The sequence below is a fragment of the Pelecanus crispus genome, chromosome 5, assembly GCF_030463565.1.
Source record: "Pelecanus crispus isolate bPelCri1 chromosome 5, bPelCri1.pri, whole genome shotgun sequence".
In the NCBI taxonomy this organism is placed as follows: domain Eukaryota; kingdom Metazoa; phylum Chordata; class Aves; order Pelecaniformes; family Pelecanidae; genus Pelecanus; species Pelecanus crispus.
Genome location: NC_134647.1, coordinates 72,226,523 through 72,250,653, shown reverse-complemented (window position 1 = coordinate 72,250,653; position 24,131 = coordinate 72,226,523). Strand labels below are relative to the sequence as shown.

Below are 24,131 nucleotides of genomic sequence, written 5' to 3'. Positions count from 1 at the left end.
CTGCACACAGCCACATCACCCCCAGCACGGTCACGCTGTGCTCCCCAAGGCTCCATCAACTCTGTTTTGTGATGCCCAGAGAAGGAAAGTTGCATTCCTCCACACACATCATTCAACCCTTGCCTTTCATAAAAACTCTCCTGGACTTCAGAAGGATGTCAAACTAGGACCAGTTTTCTGTCACTTCTAAAGCAACAACTATTAATCTATCTAAAGACATGCTGCCCTCTGTGAACAGAAATCAAAGATGGTCAAACATGCCAGGACAGCTGTCCTGAGAAAAGGGCAGCTCTGTGATGGGTATGAAGATTATATTTTTTAAAATTAATAAAATATCTTTTGGAAAAACAAGGAATAAAACAAACCTTTAGTGGTTACATAAAACACTCCTCTTATCTTTTAACCACATAACATCCAGAGAAGAAATGGAAGATCAGGATAGTGTATACAGTGTTAAAAATAGCTTCCACAACTGAATTCTAGAGTCACAGAGCCTGCAAGTGCCTTTGTGCCAGCCCTCCGACAAGTTACGCTGCACTGGAAGAGACACAATGAAGCAAGAGTATGGCAGAGGTCTCAAGTCAAGAATAACACAAGGGAGAAGAACTGGAAACACTTATTTGCTCTTTCACACAATGCAAGACCTAGGCGCAAGAAAATGATCCAACAGTAGGTTTAAAAGAAACAAAAGGACCTGCATCTTCACACAATATATGAATAAACAGAGTACAATTAACGTGTAATTAAATAGCAAAACTCATTGCTGCAGGATGCTGTAGAAACCGAAAGCATGAGCAGATTCAGAAAAGAATGTACAAGTTTCTGGTAAACAGACATGGTAAAAACAGTGGGTGCTAGACACAGCTGTCTGGAGGCAGCTGCCAACTCTCAGTCCTTGAAGGACAATTGCTGGCAACCAGACAAAGCTGACTCAAATTGTGCTCTCCTTGTTACACCTGCAAGCATCGGCTATTGGCCTCTGGCACAGAGAGGATCTGGGTTAAACCTTTGGTCTCGCTGTTTTGACACCCTCATCATCCTTCTAATGTTTTTCTTGCACAAACTAATTGTAAGAAAATCTTGCTTCACTGTCCTTCTTCCACCTCCTCGCTCCATCAAACCACTCTCCCCTCCGTGATGTGCTCCCAGCCCAGTGGTGCCGGCACTCCTGCTGCCTGCCGTGTTTCCCATTCCCAGGCTCCTGGCCACCCTGAGATCGCAGGCACCGTGTCCTCAGCCTAACACAGCGCTGGCGCCATCCCCACAGGGCAAGGTTCCATCACGGGACCGGCCATGCCACTAAGTCAAGTGGGACCTGGAACAATAAACCACAGAGGCTCCCAAAAGAGGAAAGGGAGCTCAAATGAGAGCTGATCCTTGTGTTAGAATAAGCACTAATGAATTTATCCAGGCTACCTGAGGATACTCTTGGGGCAGCAGTTTGGCTGTAGCTTGTTAGCTGCAGCAGCTTTCCTTTTCACATAAATCTTGACCCACAGCCTCCTGCTTTCTGTACATATTTCTCCACTGGTGCCCCTCGCTCCTGACGTGAAGCACTCCCTGCTATTTTTATCCTGAGCATCCAGCTCCAACGATGTAGCTCAGGTTCTGCACCTCAGTCCTAACCCACGGGGCTTCTGTGGATAGACGTGACAAGCACATAAGCAGAACTGGCAGATGGGATGGTGGGTCTCTGTCGAGATGGTTTAGGGGGATATCTGAAATGTTGTAGCATTCGAAGAAAGCCTCCTCTGCTTTCTGCTGCCCTCCCACAAGGCTGAGCTAATCAAAGTGAAGAACATGATAAACTCTCTGCCCCAAGTCAGCTCTACACTGACAGTTCACCAGAGATACAAGATCGCTCAGTGACATTAAAAATGTCAGCAAACACCGATCAGGCTTGATGGAAGGGATGCCTTAGCAGGCTGGGGGAGCATAGGGCAAGGTAAAACTTCAGCAAATGCGGTCAAGTGCCCAGGCAGTTTTTCTCCTTTTGTCCTCCACAGAAGGCTTTTTCACAGATCCCAAGACACTGTGGCCACCACCGCAGCAGTCAGGTGTGGAGCTCACCACCACCTGCACGGCCAGATCAATCCAAAAAGGTTTGCCTGGGGCAACACAAACATGGCAGCTAGCAGGGGCTTATTCCCATCTTCAGCTTGCCTGAGAGGCAAGTCTTGGATACTCTGAAAGAGGCCTGGAGGCACAGGGTGCTCACCTCAACTGCTGCTGCAGCACAGAAGTGACAAGCGACAAGTTTATTGGAGAAGGAACCCTGAGAAAGATTATTTCACCACCTTGGGAAGAGGGACTGCTGAGCTCTGGAGCATCCCACGCTTTGTCAGAGGCAGCACGGACAAGGACTGTTTCTTCAGATGATACAAAACGGAGACAAAGAGGAGCTGAAGCTGTGCGTGCATGGGCGGAAGGAATCTGGAAGATATTTTGTTGCTACCACACTACACACAGGTACACAAAGACATCTGTCCCATGCACACACACTTCTGTATGTAATCCCACTCTTTTGCATTGCCTTGTATTTGCAGCAGCAGTTCCCTAACTTGGTAGGGTCGTCTTGGTATCACTGCTCACAAGCAGAGACCCAAAGGACAGACAGCAGATGCAGGTGGGGCCATCCTGCAGGAAACTACTCTCAGTCACACATGCCATTTACACTCACATGAACTGTTTTCTTGACATCTGAAACATCCCAGTCTCTGCATTATCAATGACCTAGAAATCAGCAGTTTCACACCACCACCCCCAACACCTTCACTTCATGGATCAGGTCAGAGGCAGACTCAGCCTAGGAGGTATTTCTAAGTCAGGAATATGCCAGAGGGAGGGGAAAAGGGGCCATCTGAGCTATGCCGGGAAGAGCAGAGGGGCCAGATACCTGTCCATCCTTATTTGTCTCACACTGGGAGCTCACTCAAAGAGACTGAGGTCCCATTGGGTCTGCCTGCTTGGCCAGAATTATTTATCTAGGCTGGAAATCCTCTCTCATGAAAACACACAGGCGGTTCCCCCACAAGCACCCCCGGAGAGCGGGGCAGTGAGTGGCATGGAAAGATCCTCACCCTGGGGTAAGAGCAAGCCCCAGGGGAGGCAGCTCTTTAGCCACAGGACAGGAGAGGTCCCTGCTCTCCTCTTCAACCTGGGTCACTTCCCAGAAGGGTGCAGGGACCCTGGAACCACCAGGTGTGTCACAGGGCATGAGGTATTAAAGAGTCAGAAAAACTTCCCATTTTTAAGGGATTAGAGGGGTTGGAGGAAGATAAACATTCCTCCCATGCATCTCCTCCCTGTGTGATCTGAGGGAGATCAGAGCCTTACTTTCTGAGTAATGCATCTGTAGAGGAGGACAACCCCAACCCACGTGCCCCCACCCTACATGCTCAGCCAGCTTCAGAGAGCTGGGCAGGGGAACACTTCACTGCAACAGCTTCCCTCCTCCTCCTGCCTTTAGCTCTGTGCTTGGTACTTCACAGATGCTCACCAGCCCCCAACTTAGCATCACAGTATTTGCTGAAGCCTAATACATGAACACCTGTCTTGAAGAACAGCCACTTGCCTGGATGTCCACGTTATGATGAATCCCAGCTCCTAACACGCTAAATCCAAGAGCCTTGAACTATGGGAAAGAGCCGTATTCATCCTGAGGCCCAGAGGAGGAGCGTGGCTGGATCAACCTACTTCTTAGCGAACATCACAGTACATAGGGATTTTTTTTTTTTTAAATATTATTATTCTGCAGCCATCAACCTGCTGGTTATATAGCTGCTATCCATTCACCGGAAGTTTAGTGAACTTCAAATGGCGATCATTAATGGTCACTGAACTGCAGAATGCCCCAATGTGCTTTCAGATTTCATTTACCAAGGACCAGCAATCAGCCAAAAGATTTGCTCTGACAGCAGGGAAATACAAGACCCTTTGACAAGTTCAGCCGGGAATGTGCTGCCAGCATCCCTTGTTAAGTTCATGTTCTACCCTATTTGACGGAACAGATCATGCAAATTGTCCTTCCGCGGCCGCTCAGCCTGTCACTCATGCTTCCTTTTAAAACAATAAATAAATAGAAGAACAAAAGAAAAGCCCACAAGTACAACGAGCTGTTTACAAGCAAATTCCGCTTACCGAGACCCCTAATTACCAGGAAAAGGTGCAGAAACCCAAATAAAACATTAAATTGGATGGAGGAAGGGAATCTTACTCATCTAAAGGTTTAACCAGGAGGGCCACCCCAGTTTCCCTCGTGCACAGACGCCAGCCACCCCCCTCACCCTGCTAATGCTTGTAATCACACTTGTTCTTTTCTTCCCACTTTGATTTGTGGCTTATGGCATCACCACACTTTTCCATGCAGATGGAGCAGCTGTGCCAGCAGACCCTGTGGACGCACAGCAGGCTGCTCTTTAACCACCCAGAGAAGGTGTGGAACAACACAAGGCACCAAACAGTAAAGTCCAAGGTATTTTGCTTTGCAAAGTGACCACTGGTTTCTTAGGTGGATGTGCTGCTGAGACAGCTCCCCTTCCCCACAGCACAAAGGGAAATACTGATTTTTATTTGGGAATATTTCCACATGTTTATCAACCAGAATTTGATCTGAAGGGAACCGAGCTCCTTATACGGCTGCAAAACAAAACAGAGTCAGCAACACTGGGGCCAACACAACCTTTGCTGAAGAGGGGCCTCACAGTGTCCCACTATTATGCAGAGACACCACACTGTGCCTGCCACAATGGGATTCTCCCCAGCTGCAGAACACATCCCATCAAGTACAGTAAGACTCTATTAGAGGAGATACAATAGGGAGCCGGAGGACTTGCTCAGCCCAGCTTCTGAGAAAATAACTCATTTCAATGCAAAACAGCAGTAGTTATTAGACACCTCCTTAAAGAGGAAAGGAGAAGGACAAGTGGAGGGGGGAGAGAGGGAGACGGGGACCATGGCAGTTTGCACAAAGGTACCTTTTTCAGATTAATCCACTGTTTGAAGTAATCAGCAACCGGCAGCCCTAAGTACTGGCATTGTCCTGGTAACCTGTAAGAGAGAAGAGAGAGCAGGTTTGATTCAATCAGTGTCCTGACAACACAAACTCTGTTTTCTTAAGTGCATTTTGTTCTGAGATGGAAGAGACCCTCAAGTCTGCTGTAACATGCTGCACATCAGAAGGACCATAGCTCTTGGCAAAAAAATCTCATGAGAGCACAGCTTGGCTGAAGACTTATATACATCCAGCCACATCCAGGCTGCTGACACCTTTCAGACTGAACATTTTGACCAGGAGCTGCGTGCAAGTGCAGCATGCAGCTCTTCTTCACAATGGCATACAAACACGACTGGAGCATCTGGGCTGTCCTTAGCTAAGTGAACTCATCACAAATCCCTGCAAAACCATCCTGCTCAGCCAGCAGCTTACAGGGCAGACAGAAGGACTGACAATTCACCTGTCACGCCCTGGTGCTTTTCCATTTGGCCTTTCTGGTTAAAACACCAAATGAGACATGAGGGATGGAAGGACACATCAATGCATTCATTTTTTGGGTAGTAATGCTGCAGGACCAATGTTTTAGGGCTAAGAAAGCAGAGGCTGTTTTCCAAGCAGGTATTTGGAAGAAGAGAGCAGTTACAACTCTGAAGATGCAAGGTGTTGCACGCTGTCTCACTACGGGTTTGAGCACCAGCAGCCAGAGCTGCGAACACATGTATTTAACCTCTCCCTTCCTATAGCGAGCCGCTGGAATAGGGATCACAAAACAAAATGGCACTGGCAAGGGAGGTGGATTGCCTGAAGGGACAGCAGGACCCCAGGATTTGGAAAGCTGTTTCTCCCACACTGTGCCAACCCCAGCGTGTTCGCCGGGGAGCTACGACGTGCCCCTCAGATGGGGAAGGCTGAGTCGCAAAGCTGTGCGGCTCCAGCCAAGCCTGTGCAGGGAGATGAGTTATGCGAGTTTTCCCCGGCCGGTTTGATCTGATCAAGAGTAATTGATGGATCTTGTTCATTCACGTACTGCTGAGCACGCCTGGGGCACTGGTCACAGGATCTTTAACTGAAGCAAAGGAACATCCCAAATAAATATGTCAACTAAATAAATGACTAAATTAGAGCTGTTTGTGCATGTTAAAAGCCACAACCCCAGAAATCGGCTTTTGCAAACAGAGGGGGGTGGGGAATCTCACAACTTCCTCCGGCACTTGCAGGCTGTAGGGGAGGAGGGAAGAGCTGCAAGTGCCAGCATCAGCTGCTCAAACATCCCAACACAGACCACGTTCAGGGCAAAGTCTTCTCCCACTCTCCATAGAGGAAAGAGTGAATAATCCAGACTGGACTTCAGATTCACAGCTGAAATTCAGGAACAAGCTCTGGTCAGATGTGGATACAAGCTAGATACACCGCTGTGAGCTGGGGTGCACCATCAGCACCCCATGCAGTACCTGAGTGCTCAGCCCAGCTCCAAACCCTCTAGTGAACAGGGCAGCATCTCTTCAGACCTACAAGCAGTTTCCCACGTAAGGAGATGAAGGAGGGACACAGATAACGCACTTGCAGATAATGTGAGACTCGGGGTAGTGCAGTACCAGAGTGGTTTGGTCTCAGTGATGCCTCCATTTCTATGGGAAGAAAAGGAAGGAAGCTGGCAAACACATCCAGGGGAATCTCCCAGGAATATGTGGCCAACAGAGCCAGTACACACTGGGCCCCACCAGTGTACTGGCTTTGTGAGCCCTGCTTAGGCTAAGAAAGGAATAAACTCCCTGTGCCAAAACCAAATGCCTGGTCCTGAAAAAATGCACATTTCATCATTTAGGAGCAATAATTTAAGTCATACAAACACATTTGAATAAGGAGGTCCAGAGGAATCTCTTTGAAAGCAGGAAGCCTGTCAAAAGAACGAGCTTGCAAGCAGCAGGGCTATGGCGATTTGCAGGGTAAGCAATGTGACTTGACAGCACGGTCTCATCTCTGGGCACGGCTCATCTGATGCTAGCACCATCGCACTGAAATAAACCACCTGGAGTCACTCCTCGCAATTGCATAGCCGTCACATAAATAGCAGCCCGGTCCATGCATTTTACAGCCATTACACATATGTCCATGACATGCTGTAGTTGAACAAACCCCACCAGCCCCAACCAGCATGCTAAGAAAGCTCTTTCTCCAGGAAAGCTGCTTTCTACTGGTGCCCAAATCAAAAAAGATCACAAGAAAAGGAACCTTCTAAAACAAATGACTGGTCTAAATACAGACATAGTTATCAGCTCAACCTCTCTTAGACTGTTCACACTTAGCTAGAGAGGATGATGACAGCAGTCAGCAAAAGGTATGTTACTAAAAGCTGAGTTTCTCCTCCCAACCCAAGTGGTTTTCATTAATACAGGTCTCAGCCTAGCTCCAAGTTAGAGGAATAATTATCAATTCACCTAACATTTGGATAGGGCCCAGAAGAAGCAAGTACAGCATTGTCCTTGTTAGCCACAGGAATTGACAGCTAACCACCCAGTGCAATGAATGGCATCTAAAGCATTTCCATCCCTGTGGGACCTAAAGGCCCAGCAAACTGGACAGTCTGGTTCTACTTCCACCCTGAGACTGATGGCAGTATGCCCTGGGCGCTGGACAGTGGGTCTTTAATTGGAGAAAATAAATGCTCCAAATAAATATGTCAACTAAATAAATGACCCATTTTTGCAAACAACCCCAGAAATGGCCTGTGAAGCCATGTGACCTAAGGACATTCCCCCTCCCCCTCTGTGCTTGTGCTCCCCTCATTTCACGTTAGCACCAGAGAGACTTCACCAAGTTTTTCAAGCACTAGAAGATGTATGCTCCTGCTATAACCTGGGCGGGCTGTCAGCAGCACGGACCAAAGCATCAGTCTACTCCCCAAGCTGGAAGATGCAGTCCTGGTGGCTCTAGGCCAGCAGGGACACAGCCACTCAATGCGCTTGCCTTTAGCAAAGGATTGCCGTATGGGTCTGGTCTAGTCTGGGCATGCAGTGCTCCCAGCACAGGGAACCAGGAGCACTCACTGCACAGAAACCAGGTCCCCAGGTAGCTACAGGAAGGAAAACACCCTTGCAATGTCTCTTCCCAGCTCCAAGCTTGTCACCTGCAGTGGTCCCCCCACTCCTCAGCCTGGTGATCAGGCAAGAGTTTCTCCAGCATCTTCTCCAGGTTGGAGTGAACAAGGCACATCTGTGGCTCTCCTGCAGAATAGAAGTACCAGGGCTTGTAAGGAAGTATCTCCGTTTATCAGGGCCACCATTCACTTGAGCAGCTCATTTGGTAAACACACTCTTATGCTCAGTATGGCTTCTTACTCTTGCAAGAGTCAACCTTGCTCACTTGGGGCAGCTTTGCTTGAGCAAAGAGCTTGGGATCCGGCCCTCCCTCAGGTAAGGGAGAAGATAAATGATGGCACATGTCACTGCATTCAACATCCCATGGTCCTTCCAGATTTTGAACATGGTCTCGCTGCCTCCCCAAACACTGAAGCTTTCACTCCTTGGGAAGGAAGTTGGCTCTTAAAACCACCCCATCAGCCAAATGTCGTGGCTTCCAGTATGACTGCACTTGATAGAGAGAAACTTGAAAATGGCTGTGGGATTTTCCAGCCTCCAGTGCAGCTCTGGTAAAGTCTGTCCTCCCAGCAGCAGAGATGGGAGTGCACAATCTCCGCCCACTCCCAAAATGCAGGTCCCCTTTGGGCAGAAGAGCAAGTGACATCAGGTAGCACACTCTCCTCCACTAGCCAGGCAAGTCCAAGTCTTCCTTGGACTGTGGTCAGCAGTGGCAACTCTGCAACATTTTCAGAGAGCTTTCATCACCCAAGGCTCTGATTTCCATCCAGCCCTGCTCCTCCACTCTGCAGGGTAAATGGGGCCTGGAGATGAACGGGATGCAAATAGGAGGCGAGGTGACATGGCTGCATTTCTCCCGTTGAAGCCGTCTCTCTCCAAGGCGGCAAGAAGCGCACAGCTCGGCGGTGATAAACGGCCTTGCTTTAGTTATCACTTTCCTTAAGTTAAGGAGAGCAGCCTAGTGATGGATGGGCTGGAATTCGGTTATCAGGGAAGGCTGTCAGCCAGAGTTGCCTATCTCCACACACATTTAGCAGGGCGTCATTATGCGATGGCATGGAGTTAAAATATGACCAAGGGTATTGAAAGAAAAAGAACAGGATTAAAAAAAAAAAAAAAGGCAAATTGAGCAACAATAAAGGAGCATGAGGCAAGAACGTTATCGTACTAGTGACACCTTTTATCTCGGTCTGGTTAGCTAGAGCAGGGCACAAATTGGTCCTTCCTCCACTATTGTATCCTCTTGTACAAACAGAGGCAGATAAAATGTGTCACCAGTGCGATAGCATATCAATTTAACCCTAATTATCTAGGGGGTCAAGCTAAGAAATAGGGGTTTCTCATTGCAACAGGTTCCTCCATCTCCGCTCGGAGCCACCACATTAATATGGAAGGGGGAGGGGCAGCCATAATTGATTTCCATCACTCAGGTGGTCCTGGCGTATAAAAAATTAATGCTTGATTCTCCCAACTAATCAGAGCTGGTTAACGTCCATCTGCTTCTGGGTTCAGGATGTCAGGAGACAAAGAAATTGGGCCACTTTCTACACACTGGGCGTATTGATATTGAGCCAGTTAAAAGAACAAGTCCCTCTATGGGAAAGATAAAGGGACATTAAATCTTGGTTTTTATAGACCTGGTCTCAGCCTTCCAAAAAATCCATGCCCTGGAGACCTTCAGTTGTAAGAGATGCAGAACATTTTAATTGTGTCCCGGCCAAGCCCACTGCACCAGGCTGCAAAGGAGAGGGCAGGCAGGCTCCCGCCCTGGAAATCCTTCACTGGAAAGCCTGAACGAAGCTGCTTGGATGTAACAGCACGCAACAGCAACAAGGTGATAGCCGAAGAGAGGAGCTGTCAAACCATCTCAGCCTTGCACCCTAGTTCAAAGCAAGGCTGGTCAAGGTGTCGCTCTGGACCATGTGGTGCCGAGGTGCTGCTCTGTTTTGATGCAGGGTGGGATGTCTGCCACACCAAGAGGAAAGCTTGGGCGCCCGCTCCTAACAGAGAAAGCTAGTGGTGCTAAGGCACCTGAGACGTTTTAGCAGAACAGGACCATGACAGGCAAAGCCACATCTGTGTGCACTGAACCTCAAGTGAGCTGGAACCAAGCCAGGAATTTAAAGCAGTTGAGGTAAACCCGCACCCTCCCAAAGAGGCAGCCTAAGGTTGATCCAAACGTGGTTAAAACACTGTGTCTCAGTCAGGAGGGTTCAACAGCCTGGGGACACAAAGTGGTGAGACCCTGCTCCAAAGCACTGAGGCCGCTGGAGCTCCTCATGGAGGGGCTGAAAGCCTAGTTGGGCTTTGCCAAAACCACTGTGCCAGGCCAGGAGGCTCTGACAGCACAATGCCACAGCACCCACATGCAAGTGGAGCATCCTGGGCACAGAGCACAGCCCAAGCAGTGCCACAGCCTGTGGAAATTGAAGCATGCTGACACACACCTCCAAAAATACCCCCAAGCCCCAGCTCCGCCATCCCAATAATTCAAGTTAGACTGGAGCAGCTTTCCTGCATAATCCAAGGCTTTGGCAGGGAGACGTCTCCTCCCCAGCACTGGTGTCACCACACCGCCCAGTGCAAAGAGGCACGAGCTGAGCCAGTCTCCCCTCATGCTCCTGTCCAAAGTGAAGGACGGAGGGATGAACCCCCTGCCAGGCCTTGGGCATCCCACTCACATGCTCCTCAGCCCCGCAGACCTGCCACGGGGCCAGAGGAGCCCGCCTGCCCTTGCTTCCCGACAGATGAACCCTTGCTGGGTGACTGCACCCCGCTCTCACCGAGCACACTGATGGTGCCATCCCTCTCTGTCCCCAGTCACTGCAGGTCAAACCACCCTAGCATGGCTGTACTTAAAATTCACAAGCAGTAGCTGTGGAAAGACAATACATTTGGAGAGGGTCTGAAAAGCCCTGGGCTTTCACAGAAACCCTGAGACAGGTCCCATCTCCCTCCCTCTTTGCTTTCCTTCCACCCTCTCAGTTCTCTCAACCACCCCCAAACTTGTCACAGTGCAACAAGCCTACAAGACACATATCAGCTTTAAATATCAGCATGCGTGAAGCAGGGACATGAGAGCAGGGAAGTGGGAACAGACAGAGCAAGCCTCCATCGCCTGTCAGGAAACACTAATGAATTTCAACACCAGCAGCCATTGCCTCAGACGGGCTGGTGAGAGGAGGAGACGGAGTTACAGCGAGGAGCCTTTGCAGGAGCAGCCTGCCTTTTTTCAAAGCCCCCTCTGTTAATAAATGTCATTGCCGAGTGGGCTGCAGCAGTCCTCGAGCCGGGATGGGGTGGGTCGGGGGAGAGACAGACAACTGACAGCGCTCAGGATGCCTGGGCAGCGCAGCCTTTTCTTCTGCTGCATCCCCAAACAGGAGCCAGGAAAAGGAAGCAGACGGGACATCACTGTTGGCATGAAGCCGTCTTCCATTAAGATCCCAGTACCTAAACAACAACCTCCACAAGGAGCCACGAGTGCAACCCCAACACCCCCCAGTCCCATTCACTAGAGGCTCTACAGGGAATGGTCCTTGGGATGGGCAGAGGGACGCAGAGACATCCAGACATGCTGCCTGTGTTCCCAGCAGCAGCAAAGGGTTACAGAGCAGCCTGCCCCTTTGCTAACACGAATGCATTCCCGAGGCAGTGCAGGAAGAAGCATCAGCACAGGGCACCGCATGGCAACCGCACCGATGCACAACATGAAGGTCAATGCAAGTCTTCTTTACAAATGTCAACCTGTCATCTCTGGATATTAATGAGGGCTGACCAGCAGCTAAAATGCATCCATGCTCCATTAGTAATAAGAGAGACACAATGCAGGAGAAGAGCACACACCACGGCATGTGGAGGCACCAGTGGGTCTGCAGGGCCCGGGGAGGTGTGGTGATGCACAAGACAACCAAGGCCACTCCAGCTGCCCAGGAAGGAAAGCAGTTGACACACAAACCCCTTCACTGGAGTGTGTGTTATCTTTTTCCATCAAGCTTTAATTGGATTACTGTACTGAGGCCAAAAAACCCAGGCTAAGCAGCGAGGCTAATACCTGGCACTTTCAGACCTTCCTTTCTTTTTCTGTGATGCGCATTCTGGACAGCATTGCTTTCTCTCTCTACCAAGGCATATTCCTGCCCTAGGAAGCTTAAAAGGTAAGCTGCAAGCCTCGGGACTCACAGCAGCACTGGCTGAAACGTCTGAACACCCACCACTCATCTGCTAACAGCCAGATCCCTCTTCTCTAAATTTTTGCTGGACGATAAGAAATTTGGGAGAATCTCAACACTCATGCTTTCCAAGCAGGTAGCCTGTGAATGAAAAAGGCCGTAACCCCAGATTCCAACCAGAGCAATGTATAGACTAGGAAAATAATTCTGCCACAAAAAGCACACAGGGCTAGCGGCTCGTCATGACTCGCTCGTCCTGCAAAGCACTGTGTGCCTTCCACTGCCATCAACCTTAATGAAACATGAAGGCATTTAACACCATGCGAGATCTGGCCCTTTTATGGGTATCTGTCTGTGCGTCAGCTAGATGCTGGCAGAGATGCTATCTCAACATTAAAAGCAAGGCTGTAACACAGCAGGTATTCAGCCTCCAACAGAAGATGTTCATCAACAATTGCACACACATGATGCTACAATAAATCTATGTGCTACCGCTTAACAGCTTCTCTTAAAAAGATTCATAGCTCTGTTTACTGAGCCTAATTCTGCTGCTATGCATGCGGGAGTAAATCTGGAGTAACTCTACCTGGAGTTAGTAAGTAGCCAGTGAGAGCAGGATCAGAATTGAGCCTTTTGATTTTTAAATAACTACTTAATTATCATGCAGGAAACCAGAGCTTGCTGGCTCCATGGTTCAGCTGAGGTTAGGAGTGCAGCAGGCAGAAGCTTTGCACTCCTCCATACCGAGTCCTCCAGAAGAGTGAAGGGGTAGAGCAAATGCTCTCACCAGCCCTTCCAGACAGGGAGGATGACTGGGTGGACTTCCCTTTGACATCAGAAATGCATCACGCTGCTCCCAAGGAAAGAGAAACTGGAAAGTCTCCAAGGCTGAGATCACCCACTATGAAAAGCCCTTAAAAACAGATTTCTACACACAAGATTGCTGTGACAGTCCATCTGCTTACTAAATATGACATTATACAGCATCTTATGAATAGGAGTGTACAAAATGGGATACTGGGTACATCTACCACACAGGCATGTTCTCAGTGAAAGTCACTCGTCATGACTGCAGGCTGCAGCAGGTGAACTCCCAATTTGTCATCAGGAAAAACTCTTTACCGTGCAGGTAATAAAGCACTGGAACAGATTGGTAGGGGAATCTCCTCCCCTGGAGACATTCAAACTCATCTGGAGAAGACCCTGAGCAACCTGATCTAAGTTTGAAGTTAGTTCTGCTTTGAGCAGGGGGCTGGATTAGAGATCTCTAAATTATTCTGTGATTCACGCTGCAGTGGAGTCTGATTACAAACGCAGAGCGTGTCCTTTCTCCGCCTGTATGGTCTCTTATGAAGTCTTTCATATAGACACTAATTTAGGAATCGCCTGGTTCTCTGCATACTAGCTGTTTTAAGAGGGAGCATTCAGACTCCTGCTGAAGAATACTGTAATTACGCACCGAGTAAGGGAGTATATCTGATGCAATGGATGCACCCACAACACATCGTGTCTAAGCCCCCTCAAAACCAAAACACACACAAAAACCAAGCTAAAATTAAACGTGCTTCTTCTCCCACTGCACAATTCCCATTGCAGAAGTATTTCTCCCCAGGAAACCGGAGCATGCAAGACGTAGAGCAAAGCGCTGCTCTAGGACTGAGAAGACACGTCCAGTCCCACTCCTTCCTTAGACCTGCTGTATGACAGGCAGGTGGAAACATTGCCTCTTCCATGCCTTGCCTGTCCAGACCATTTAGTGTATAAACTCTTCAGGACAAGGATTTCTCTGCTATGAGTCATAAACTGCTTAGCGCCTAATGGTAAAGCCTATAGATGCTTAACATAATACAATCATGTCACTTAAAGGCCATTAGTCTCCAGTCTAAACAGCACTTTTCCAGTCACAAAGGGGACCTGCCAACTCGGGAAGGCAGGATAAGGGATGTGGGTGGCCAGTCGGGTCACTGGACTCGCAGACACCTGACGTGAAGCCCCAAGCAGGACGGAGCCCAGCCAAATGGCACAGGGAAAAGCCATGGCAACTCTAGCAATCAAAGAGCTTTATCTTTTGGGCTTTCTTGAACCACTTGAATCAGCTGAAAGCCCCTGCCAGCCACGTGAAAAACCTCTCCACCTCCAGCCACGGCTGCATCGCTTGCAAGGGGGGCAGAGGCCCCTCACCCACACAGAGGGTCTCCAGCCTTCTGCATCACCTCTCTTCCCACTCACTGAAGCAGATCATTTATCTACACAAAAATATGCCATTCTGTCTTGTGACACTGTTTGAACCCCTCTTCCTTCCTCGCACCATCTTGCCGCCCTCTGGCACTACGCTGTCCAGGTGTACTCTCTCAACTGACTTCTGTGATTGCCTCTTCTTCCCTCTCCCCACCAAGGGGAAGACAGAAATCCTGTAAGGAGCCAGTGGGATGGGGTAAAACCCCTCCCCATCCTTTCTGATGAAACATGATCCAAAATTACACGCACAACAGCTCCACGGGCTCTCGGCACAGCCTCCCGGTTGGCAGCAGCAGAGAGCCTGGCATGTCGCGTAACAGGGTCCGAGTACAGGTTTCTGTGCAGCTGAAAATTACATCTGCACGAGGGGAAACAAGTTCGTCTTTTCCTTGTGGGGAAGAGACCGCTCCCCACCTCCGAGCACAAGCTGCCATTAGTATTTGCTTCGCCGGAGAGAAGGAGCAGCGAATCCTCCAGAGCAAAGGACAAGTGCAGCAATTAGGATGCAGGGGCTGCAGGAGCTGTTTAACAGCACGACCCGGAGGTCAGTGCCGCCGACTCCCAGCCCTGCATAAATATTGTATGAGTCGGGGAGAGGGGCTGTTACAGCCACCCTCAGCACCAGCCCTCCCCCCTCCATCACCACTCTGCATCTAGCTAGATACGCCAGCAACATTATTTACAGATGTGACAGTCAGGAAAATCACTTGAGTAACTAGGGGAATGGGAAAGAGGGCTGCTCAGTGGAGCAGGCACCTGGCAGCGGGCTCCCACCCGCATCTTCTGCTTCCCCTTGCAGGGCGCTCCTCTGCATGGGTAATTGCCAGACGGCACAGCCCGTTCTCAAACCAGAGGATGAAATACCACCAAGAGCAAGGAGGGAAGGCTGTGAGCTCCCCTCTCAAAGGTTGCCCAGGGGTTTGATTATCAATGCTGCTGGAGGACACCTCAGCCAGCAGCTTCTTTCCAGTTTCCTATCAGTATCTCTGCTAGACCCTCCCTTCAGAGGGAGCTTTATAGCAATGTAAGGAGAGGCTATCTAGAGAGCTTCCCCTCAGACTCTGTCCATGTAGCTCTGCAGAAGGGTCCCTACTCCAACACAACCACAGCAGCCTCATCCCTGCAGAGACTCCCCCAGCTGCTCTGTTTGGCACCAACCACCTTCTTCACCCATGACCTGTCCACTGTTTATTCTCTGAAGGATCATCTTCACCTGCAGCTTCAGCCACGCTGATTGGCACCGTCCCTACTGCATCCTGGAGGGACCTCTCATTCCTCTGCCCATTTTTTTGCTAGAGATACCAGTCAACTGCATGTTTGCCATGATGCTCTACAGAAACACAAACCTATTTTCAGGTTCACTGAGACTGGAGGCTCCCAAGGACAAGGACACAGGCCATTCTCCAACTGTACCAGCAGCCCACGAACTCCTAGGGGCACACACCTACTAAACATTACTGCCCTGGGCAGCACACAATGGCTGCAAGATAGGAAAGACAGCTTGGCTGTGCTTCTGCCCACGATACCCCTCCAGAAATTCCTCCGCTGCTCTGTGGCTGGTTGCTGAATCCAGGGAAGGCAGAAGCCCAGTCTTACCATTCTCAGCTTTCCTGAACTCACTGTGCAATTAATGGGCTTAATTACTGATGGCAAAGGCAGGGAAGGGAGGAAAGAAAGAAAAAGCCAACGAGAAGGGAATGATGTGGGGGTGGTGGGCGCCAAAGGTCTCCAAAGATCTTCCCTCAGCCTAGAGCAGAGAAAGAGCCCCTAGCCGCTCTGTCGCTCCCACGGCCCTGCTCTAATGCTCCCTGACATGCCTCTGAAGACAGCGAGCTGTTTGCAGTCACCACCGTGATTTGTTAGTAATTATTTTCACGGTGTCACATTGCTGTCACTCTCTTAACAAAGAGACAGGCAGCCCGAGGCTGCCTGCGAGAAAGAACCAGCAGAGAAAAGGAATTGTCAGGCACCCAGGGATCCTCTTTGCTTCCCAGGTTTCACAACCAGAGTCCTTACCAGCTTCTGAAGAAACTTCTGAGGAGAAGTGGCAAGTCAGAATCATCTCCCGTCCTGGTCACAGCAAGAGGAATTAATTACTTAGCCCCCTCCTAATTTCATCTTACCCGTGAATCCAGTGCAAGACCCAGGTGCTTAGAGCCCCTTAAGCCAGCAATTTGCTTCAGGCCTGCAGCAAACGCAAAAAAACTTTGGCAATTGATGACTTTTAGCACTCTCCTTGCAAGCTCCAATTTCCTTTCATGTGATCTTGCCATTAGACCGTGCTTCCCAAGCATGGCAACCCTGATGACAAAACCCTGCCCAAGCCTATCACCCTCACACACATTAACCCTCCGCACCAGCCACGTGTGCTCTCCCTACACCAGTGTCATTCATCCCGGCACACTGCTGTGCTCCACGTGGCAGTAACATTTCACTTGGCATTTCACAATGCCAGGGGACTTCGGCAGCTTCCTCACACCTGAAATACATAGCCTAACGGCTTGCCGTTTCTGTTTTCTCACACACACACCGCAGTGACTTGACAAGAACCTCCCCTTGAACCACCTCCCATCCATCCATCTCACACCTGCTGTGCAACCACAGCCATCCATCCTTCAGCTAACTTGTCAGTCCAAGGTAATCACTCCTTTCCCAGTAACCATGGAGCCTGCTTGGACCCCCAAGGAATGGAAGCTATTTTGGCCCCCAAAGTGTGGCACAATGTAAGGATATAGAGATGAAAGACTGAGACACCTGGCCAGCCAGCCCTTAAAGCGCCCTTGATCTCTATGCAGAAAGCAAGTGGACTTCCTCCAGAGCAATTCAAAGTTTGAATTGCTCCCGGCAGAAGCATTCTTCCCCCGACTGCTTACTGACGGCACACAAGGGTCAGTCCCTGCAGCTGCAGGGAGACTTGGGTATTAATTCACCCTCTTAGCCCAGGGAGAGTTTGAAAATACTAAGCCTCACAGTCTAAGCAAAATCCTCCTGCAATTAACTGCATGGAAGAGCACTGACTCAGAGGGCAGCTCCTTTTCAGGGGTCCTTTTAATAACCAAGAAATGGCACATACATGCTGTGAAGAATTAGGATCACCATTGGGAAGCTAAATGGTCCATAAAATGTAACAGTTCTCTTCAGAGCTGGGAGCCCAGCGAGCTGGAGGAGAGGTCTTGGCAACCTCCCACCAGCCTCCTCCCTCTGTCCGGTTTGCAGGGGACAGACGTGGCTCCAGGAAGGGATGCTGAACTCAGCCGGTGTCCAGACACCTCCGGCACGCTGACCGACAGTCAGCACCAAGACCTGGCTCAACACCCAGATGGGAAAACTGAAGCAGGGAAATTAGAGATGACCAAGAAGCACCTACAGAGGGAAGACGAAGGGTGTCCCAGAGTGCAGGTGCTGGGCAGAGGGGAGGAGAAAGCCCTGCTCAAAGAGAGGCAGACAAAGGTGGTGGGACCAAGGCAGGACAAAGTCTTGGGTTGCATGAGCTTCCCGCCCACAGCCCTGCCAGCATATTGCACTGCTTCCTCAGTCTTCTCCCCCCAAACTCGCCTATTCTGCTCTTTCTTCCAGTACCACCTCCACATGCCTCACGTCATTGCTAACACCTGGTCCAGAGCAGTCTCTGAGCACAAGACATTGTCTTTGGGGTGCGAGGCTGAGGGCAGCAGCCTGGCCAAACACACAGAAAAAGGTGACTCCAATATGGAATGGACTCAGGTCAAAAAGTTAGCCAGCAGCTCCAGCATGCTCCCGAGAGTCCTGCACACACCCAGACGTCTGCTCCTCAGGATACGGAGAGGTGCTGGACAAGGCACATGAGAATACGCTGGAGGGAAAATACCAGGGATGACCTCAAGATGGCCCAGTAGGTCTTTGCCAGCCAGGAGCTTCAGGAGGAAAGGGACTGAACCCATCCAGGAAAATGGCTCCCAACAGGAAACAAACATGCAAACAAAATAAAATGCTTTCAAGAAAGCTACCGACTTACACAAGGCTTGACTAGAGCAAGTGAAAGGGGAAGGATGCTGCTCCCAGGCTGGCAGTATTTTTCAAGCAGAGCTCTCAGTGGAGAAGCCATGAGAGCATCACTCCCAGCCAAGCCACTGGGAGGGCAGCACTGCTGCCAACACACAATTGCTTTGATTCGGCTGGGAAGTAAGAAGAGCTGGGATCCAAAGGGAGACAGCTGACATTTTGGCCCCAGCATGAAACACTACAGCTGTCTAATGCTAGAAAAATTAAGCTTTTTGAAGTAATAAAGAAAATTCACACTTTGTGAAGCTAATCCTATTTTTCACACATGCTGCAGACAACAAAACTCAGATGGCAAACAGCCCTCCAGTGGTTTATCCTCTGTAGTCCCCAAGCCAACCAGCTTTTCAGTTCCCCAGGGCGCAGGATAACCACGATGCTGAGTTGCTACTACAGGGCTCCCACGCAGACAGAGGCCAGGGTGTGCTTTTTACCAAATATCCATTATAGATCCTTTGATTTTGAAACCATTTTGCCTGAATTCATTATAACACTGGACACAGAATTCACCTTAGCAATTCCTGCCGCAGAGGGAATTATAGTTCCTTACTGTATGAGCAGATGACACCGAGACCAATGGCTTGCATTCAAGTTCAGTGTGACTGTTTCCAAACACAGCTTGAGTTAAAAGTCACCCAGGGATGGAAAATCCACCTTCTCCATTCATTACCCCACCCCAACGGTTCAGTGCTGGAAATAAAGTACTTGATGCAATGCCTGTCTCATTTCCCCATACACTGTAAATTTATTCCAAGTTTCTCCACTATCTTTTATGCTGTTTCCAACTTCTTTGGTCCTACTTCCCAGAAAGCACAGTCCGTGCTCCCCAGAGTGCATCGGGCACCACAGCTCAATAAATCTGTGGCCACTACAGCCCTGACTATGACAAATGTCTTTGCTATGACATGCCAGACAAGTAGCAGACCTGAAGGTGATAGTCCATTGCATGATGATCCTTATGCAAAGATTTCATGTCCAAAGCTTAACCCAAAGGCATTCCCAGAGTCACAGATCTCAGACACCATAACTTGCCGAAGCTCATGCAACCAACAGATTTCAAAGGCAAGAACAGGAGACAGCCAGGGGAACCACTGCACAAGGCTAACAAAAGTCAAGTGTGCTATATTTATTTTAAATAAGAGTGAACAGAGTGGGAACCTTAAAATCCAAAATTTATTTTGCATAAGTGATATCATTTCCTTTAAAAACAAAAAGCTGGACTGCAGGGTCGCAGAAGTGAATGGGGTCAGTGCTACTCCCTGTAAGTGCTACAGAAGAGCATGCTCACAAGGCTGCCTTGCTTAGCTCCGGCAAAGCACTTTAGGATGTAATTACATGAACGACTCCATCAGCAAAGCTGACTCGAAAGGTTCCTGACCCTGGATATTCAGTCCCGTCCCTGCACTGTAGTTCACACCACCCTCTTCCTTCAGCCAACGTAACCATGTGGAGAGATACACCATAGGCTTGGTCAGCAAAATGATCCCAGCTAAAAGCAACAACAACAAGCTAATCCAAAGATCTTAGCTGGAACGGAATTGTTTTAGTATTTTTAAATGCAGATAACTATGTTATCTTTCCATTACCAGCTCTTTCTTGTCACTCGCAAAGCCACCCTCTGAACATACCTCGTGCCCTGCTGCCACCCAACCAGCCCACCCTACACCTTCTCCTGCCTCTCCCCAAGCGGTCCCACTCACTCCATTCAGTGGCAGTCTGCAATTTCTCCCCCAGGCAGAGGCTACCAACCCCCTCCTGGTCCCGTGATAAAGAACTGCGTGCACAAGGGACGCTAACATCATCAATCCTTCTTCATTCATGACCTAAGGCTGATCTCAAACCAAGCCCCCAGGACAGAAGGCTGGAAAGACCAACCCATTGCCACACTCGGAGCTGGTCTGAGAAGGCAAGCATCCTCCCAGCCTGTATGACTTGCAAAGACAGAATTAAAATAGTAAGATAAAATTAAGCAATGGTATAATTTAATGCTCAGAATTTACTAATATGCAACCTAGGAAGAGCACCAAGGGCTATAAACATTTCAAGACACTTCACTGTGTTTTATCACTATATTAGAGAGTACTTGCCTTTTAACACTTATTTAGGAAAATAAAAAACTTCTGAGCAGTAGTTTCCTGTAAAGACATAAATCAGCATGTTCTGATCAGCCACAGTAAGTACAGTAAAAGTATGTTCATGTCAGAGGCATACAGACAAAAGCCTGTGTGCACGTTTACCTATGTTCAATGTGTTTGCAGAATGATCCAAAACTGGAAGGAGAAGGATTAACTGATGCTCTTGACATTAAGATGCAGGTCTGAGATTCAGTACATATGGCTTCAGCTCCTATCTTTGCCTCTGCCTGCCTGCCTGCACAACCATAGGCATATCACCTAACCTCACCGTACCTCAGCTCTGTAGTTATGAACACACAGTAAAAATGCTTCTTCAGTTGCAAGATCAATTCACATTGTGCCTCAGAGCAGGTAAACCGGCTCCATACATGGAGGGAGGCAATTTGACATTTCAGAGGAGATAAACCACACTAAAGAGCTTACATTACAAGGGCTCAACCCTGGCAGACACCGAGTACCCTCCTTCCACTAAAACCGTCTCCTGCAGTCAGCGGCTCCCTCAGCCCTTCAGAGGCACATTACCCTCACCACCCAACGCCGCCATCAATGCAATTTGCTTAATTACTAGTGACAGTTCCATCCTAGGTGCAGGACAAGGTCCAAGCACTAAAGCAGACTACACCAGGTGTCTGAATCTGGCCCTGAAGCTGTTAAACTTGGAGGATAGCTCCTTGCAACAGGCTAAAGGAATACTCCTGCTGAGTACTCGGAGGCCCGAGGACCGTGTGCCTAACGAGGCTGTATCCCCAGTCATATTTTAGCTTGGCAGGTCTGGTGCTCCTTTCATCTTTTGCTTCAGGTAGCTCTCTTTAATTAATAACATTTCTGTGTCGACACAGGGAACTTTCCACCCAGAATGAATGGCCCTCTCTCATTAGAACCACGACTTGTCATGATGTATTCAAGAGCAGGAGTGTGATTCATTCCCTTGTCTGGGAACGAGGAGTGTTGCTGGGGGGTGTGGGGGGGAGAAGAGTCTCTGTAATGAGTGACTGATATTTGCTGAAGTTGATATGCGACTCTGTCGGCTTGAACTGCCTTGTCAGGACAAGCCTTCAGAAAGGTGATGTTCCTACTCAAGAGGTTTTCCTCATTAAAGAAATTGCATCTTAACAAGAGGGAAGGGGAGGGGTGGCAGGAGAGCTGCTGTCTCCCTGACTCCAGCCTGGTTCACACACACAGAGCACTGAAAGCCGGTTGATCCAAGCGCAGCCAGTAGAGGATCAGTGCTCCATTTCTGAGCCCTCTCGCGCAATGGGCTCTCTCTGGCAGCAACCAAATCCCTCCAGCAGGGACTCTCCTTCTGATGGTGCACCACACCCATGACAAAACCTTTGATGGCATGGCCGAGGACCTTGACTCATGCTGAACCTCCACAGGCCCTTCCCAGATGCTTGGTGTCTTCTTCTGGGCACCCAGCTCCTTGTGACTAGTGCTCCCTGTTGTCAGAGGGAAGCCAAACAGCTCTGTGATCTTCCAAGAAAGCTCCGATGTTCAAGAGAAATCAAATCTGCAGCCACGCAGTGCCTCATCCCCTGAAGATCCCTGAGCCAAGAAGAGGCTTCGTAGGTCCTTTAGCAGCTGAGTTTCCATCTTGAATCCTGCAGACTCAGATAGTGTTAGACACCATCAGTAGAAAGCAGTACCTTGACAACTGCTACTCCTCTGCTGAGTTTCTTTGAGCTAGGAGTGCTACACATATTGCAACACCTAGCTTTGACAGGACTGTTTGCTCACCTTGTCCCCACAACCACCACCGACAAGCTTGTATGCTCCTCCTCTTTGTTCCAGCCACTACCCCCCACGCAGCTTGCTCACCCCACTGTGGCTCCCAGTGCCCTGTCACCTACCAGTGACACCCGCTGGAAACACCCAGAGTAGACAGACCTGTCCAGAAGGTACCATGCCTCACCTCTTCAACAGTACATGCAGACAGAAGCCAAACTAAATGCCCAGGTCATTGCTGGAGAAGCCAGGAACAAGGCTGCATGGTTTCCCACCAACAGCCGAGCTAAGGAGAACAGAGGACAGGAACTCCAAACCACACGAGACACTGGGTAACAGGACCGCAGCTTGCTTCACGGGCAGCTGTGCAGGCAGCTGTCATTACTAAAGAAGCTGAGAAAAGGAGCAGCAGAGTTAGGAACAGACCTGCCCCAAGTTGCCCTTCCCTGAGCCAGGAAGTGCTGCACTCACCTCATTGTCCTGAATTCCTCTGGAACCCAGCGTCGTTTCTACCACGCAATGCTTCCACCAACACACTCCTCCAAATGTGGGCAAGCAGCACCACCTCCCTTCCCACTGCCCCAGTGCCTTCCGTGCCCAGCGTGTGGTCTCCACACAGTAGCAAAGGGCACCAGCTACACCGCAAGTCTTGTAGGGAAGCACGGGGTGATTCCCTGGAATACATCCTAGATGTTCCACATCTCTGAGGCTCTATCTCCCTGTCTGAGCGGCCTTGTTTCAGCCTTCTGCCTTCCCTCTTTAAAAAGAGATGCTCAGTTCTGCTTTGCTAAACCCTATTTGGCAATGTGTCTAAACACACGCAAACTTAATTAGTTCAGGAGGGAGACTCGGCATTTGTGGTGACGGATAAAAGTAATGGGAAATGAGACAAGTCAGAGCTGGCAGGGAGTCCTCACTCAAGCCTCATTCACTGGCACGGTGCTAATCAGATGTGACGCTACACGCTGCTGCACCCAATCGGCGACGGAGCGGCGTGATGTGCTACTCACCGAACGGCTGCAGCCAGACTCCCGCTATCCATGTGGTTGGAAACACGAAATGTATTTTCTGCTTTGCCCTGGAGACGCTTCAGGATTGAATTCTGAAGTTAATGGTTTAAAAACATTTTTTAAAAGGAAGAGGGAGAAATGAACCACTCGCTGCAACCTCATGGCCAGGAGTGGAGTCTTCTTTTCCAGCTGACTAGTGAGGCACAATCCATGCGAGAGACCACTGCAAATGGCGAATCGAGCATCTCTGCTCCAGAACTGCATGTCCTGCTGAGCCAGCTCACCCCACAACCCCTATGACTCACCAGAAATGGGGCTCATCTTTACCTCTATTTGCCCACTGTAGAGCTCTGAAGGAAAAAAAAAAAAACAAAACAACCCACAACATCCAGAAGGTTGCCCACTCCATACAGACACCAAGTTAGGATGTCGTTATCTGGAAACCTTGTTATCCCACTGTAAAAGCGATGGAAAGATGGGCTTTGAGCACAGATAACTCTGCTCCTCACAACCATCACCAAAAGCAGTAAACTGGACTCTCAGAACAGCAGTACAGGAGTAAAGAACTGAGAAAAGAGAACAGATGAGAAACAGAAGTTTAGCACATCCCTGCAGCTGTCTTGATGCTGGTCTCTAATAAAAGTTTAAACACGATATATAAAGAAAAATAAGCCTCACTCTTAATTTAAACCTAAAACACAGGAATTGGCAATATATAC

General features: G+C 49.3%; 1 protein-coding gene across 5 annotated transcripts in view; it reads right to left on the bottom strand.

The window, feature by feature from the left end:
• Positions 1-24,131, bottom strand: part of ERI3 (ERI1 exoribonuclease family member 3) — a 134,124-nt gene that overhangs the window by 75,473 nt on the left and 34,520 nt on the right. For all 5 annotated transcript variants that reach the window (XM_075710755.1, XM_075710752.1, XM_075710753.1 and 2 more), the window contains one exon: positions 4,977-5,049. In XM_075710755.1, the coding sequence (XP_075566870.1) occupies positions 4,977-5,049 (73 nt within the window). The remainder of the gene's footprint in view (positions 1-4,976; positions 5,050-24,131) is intronic.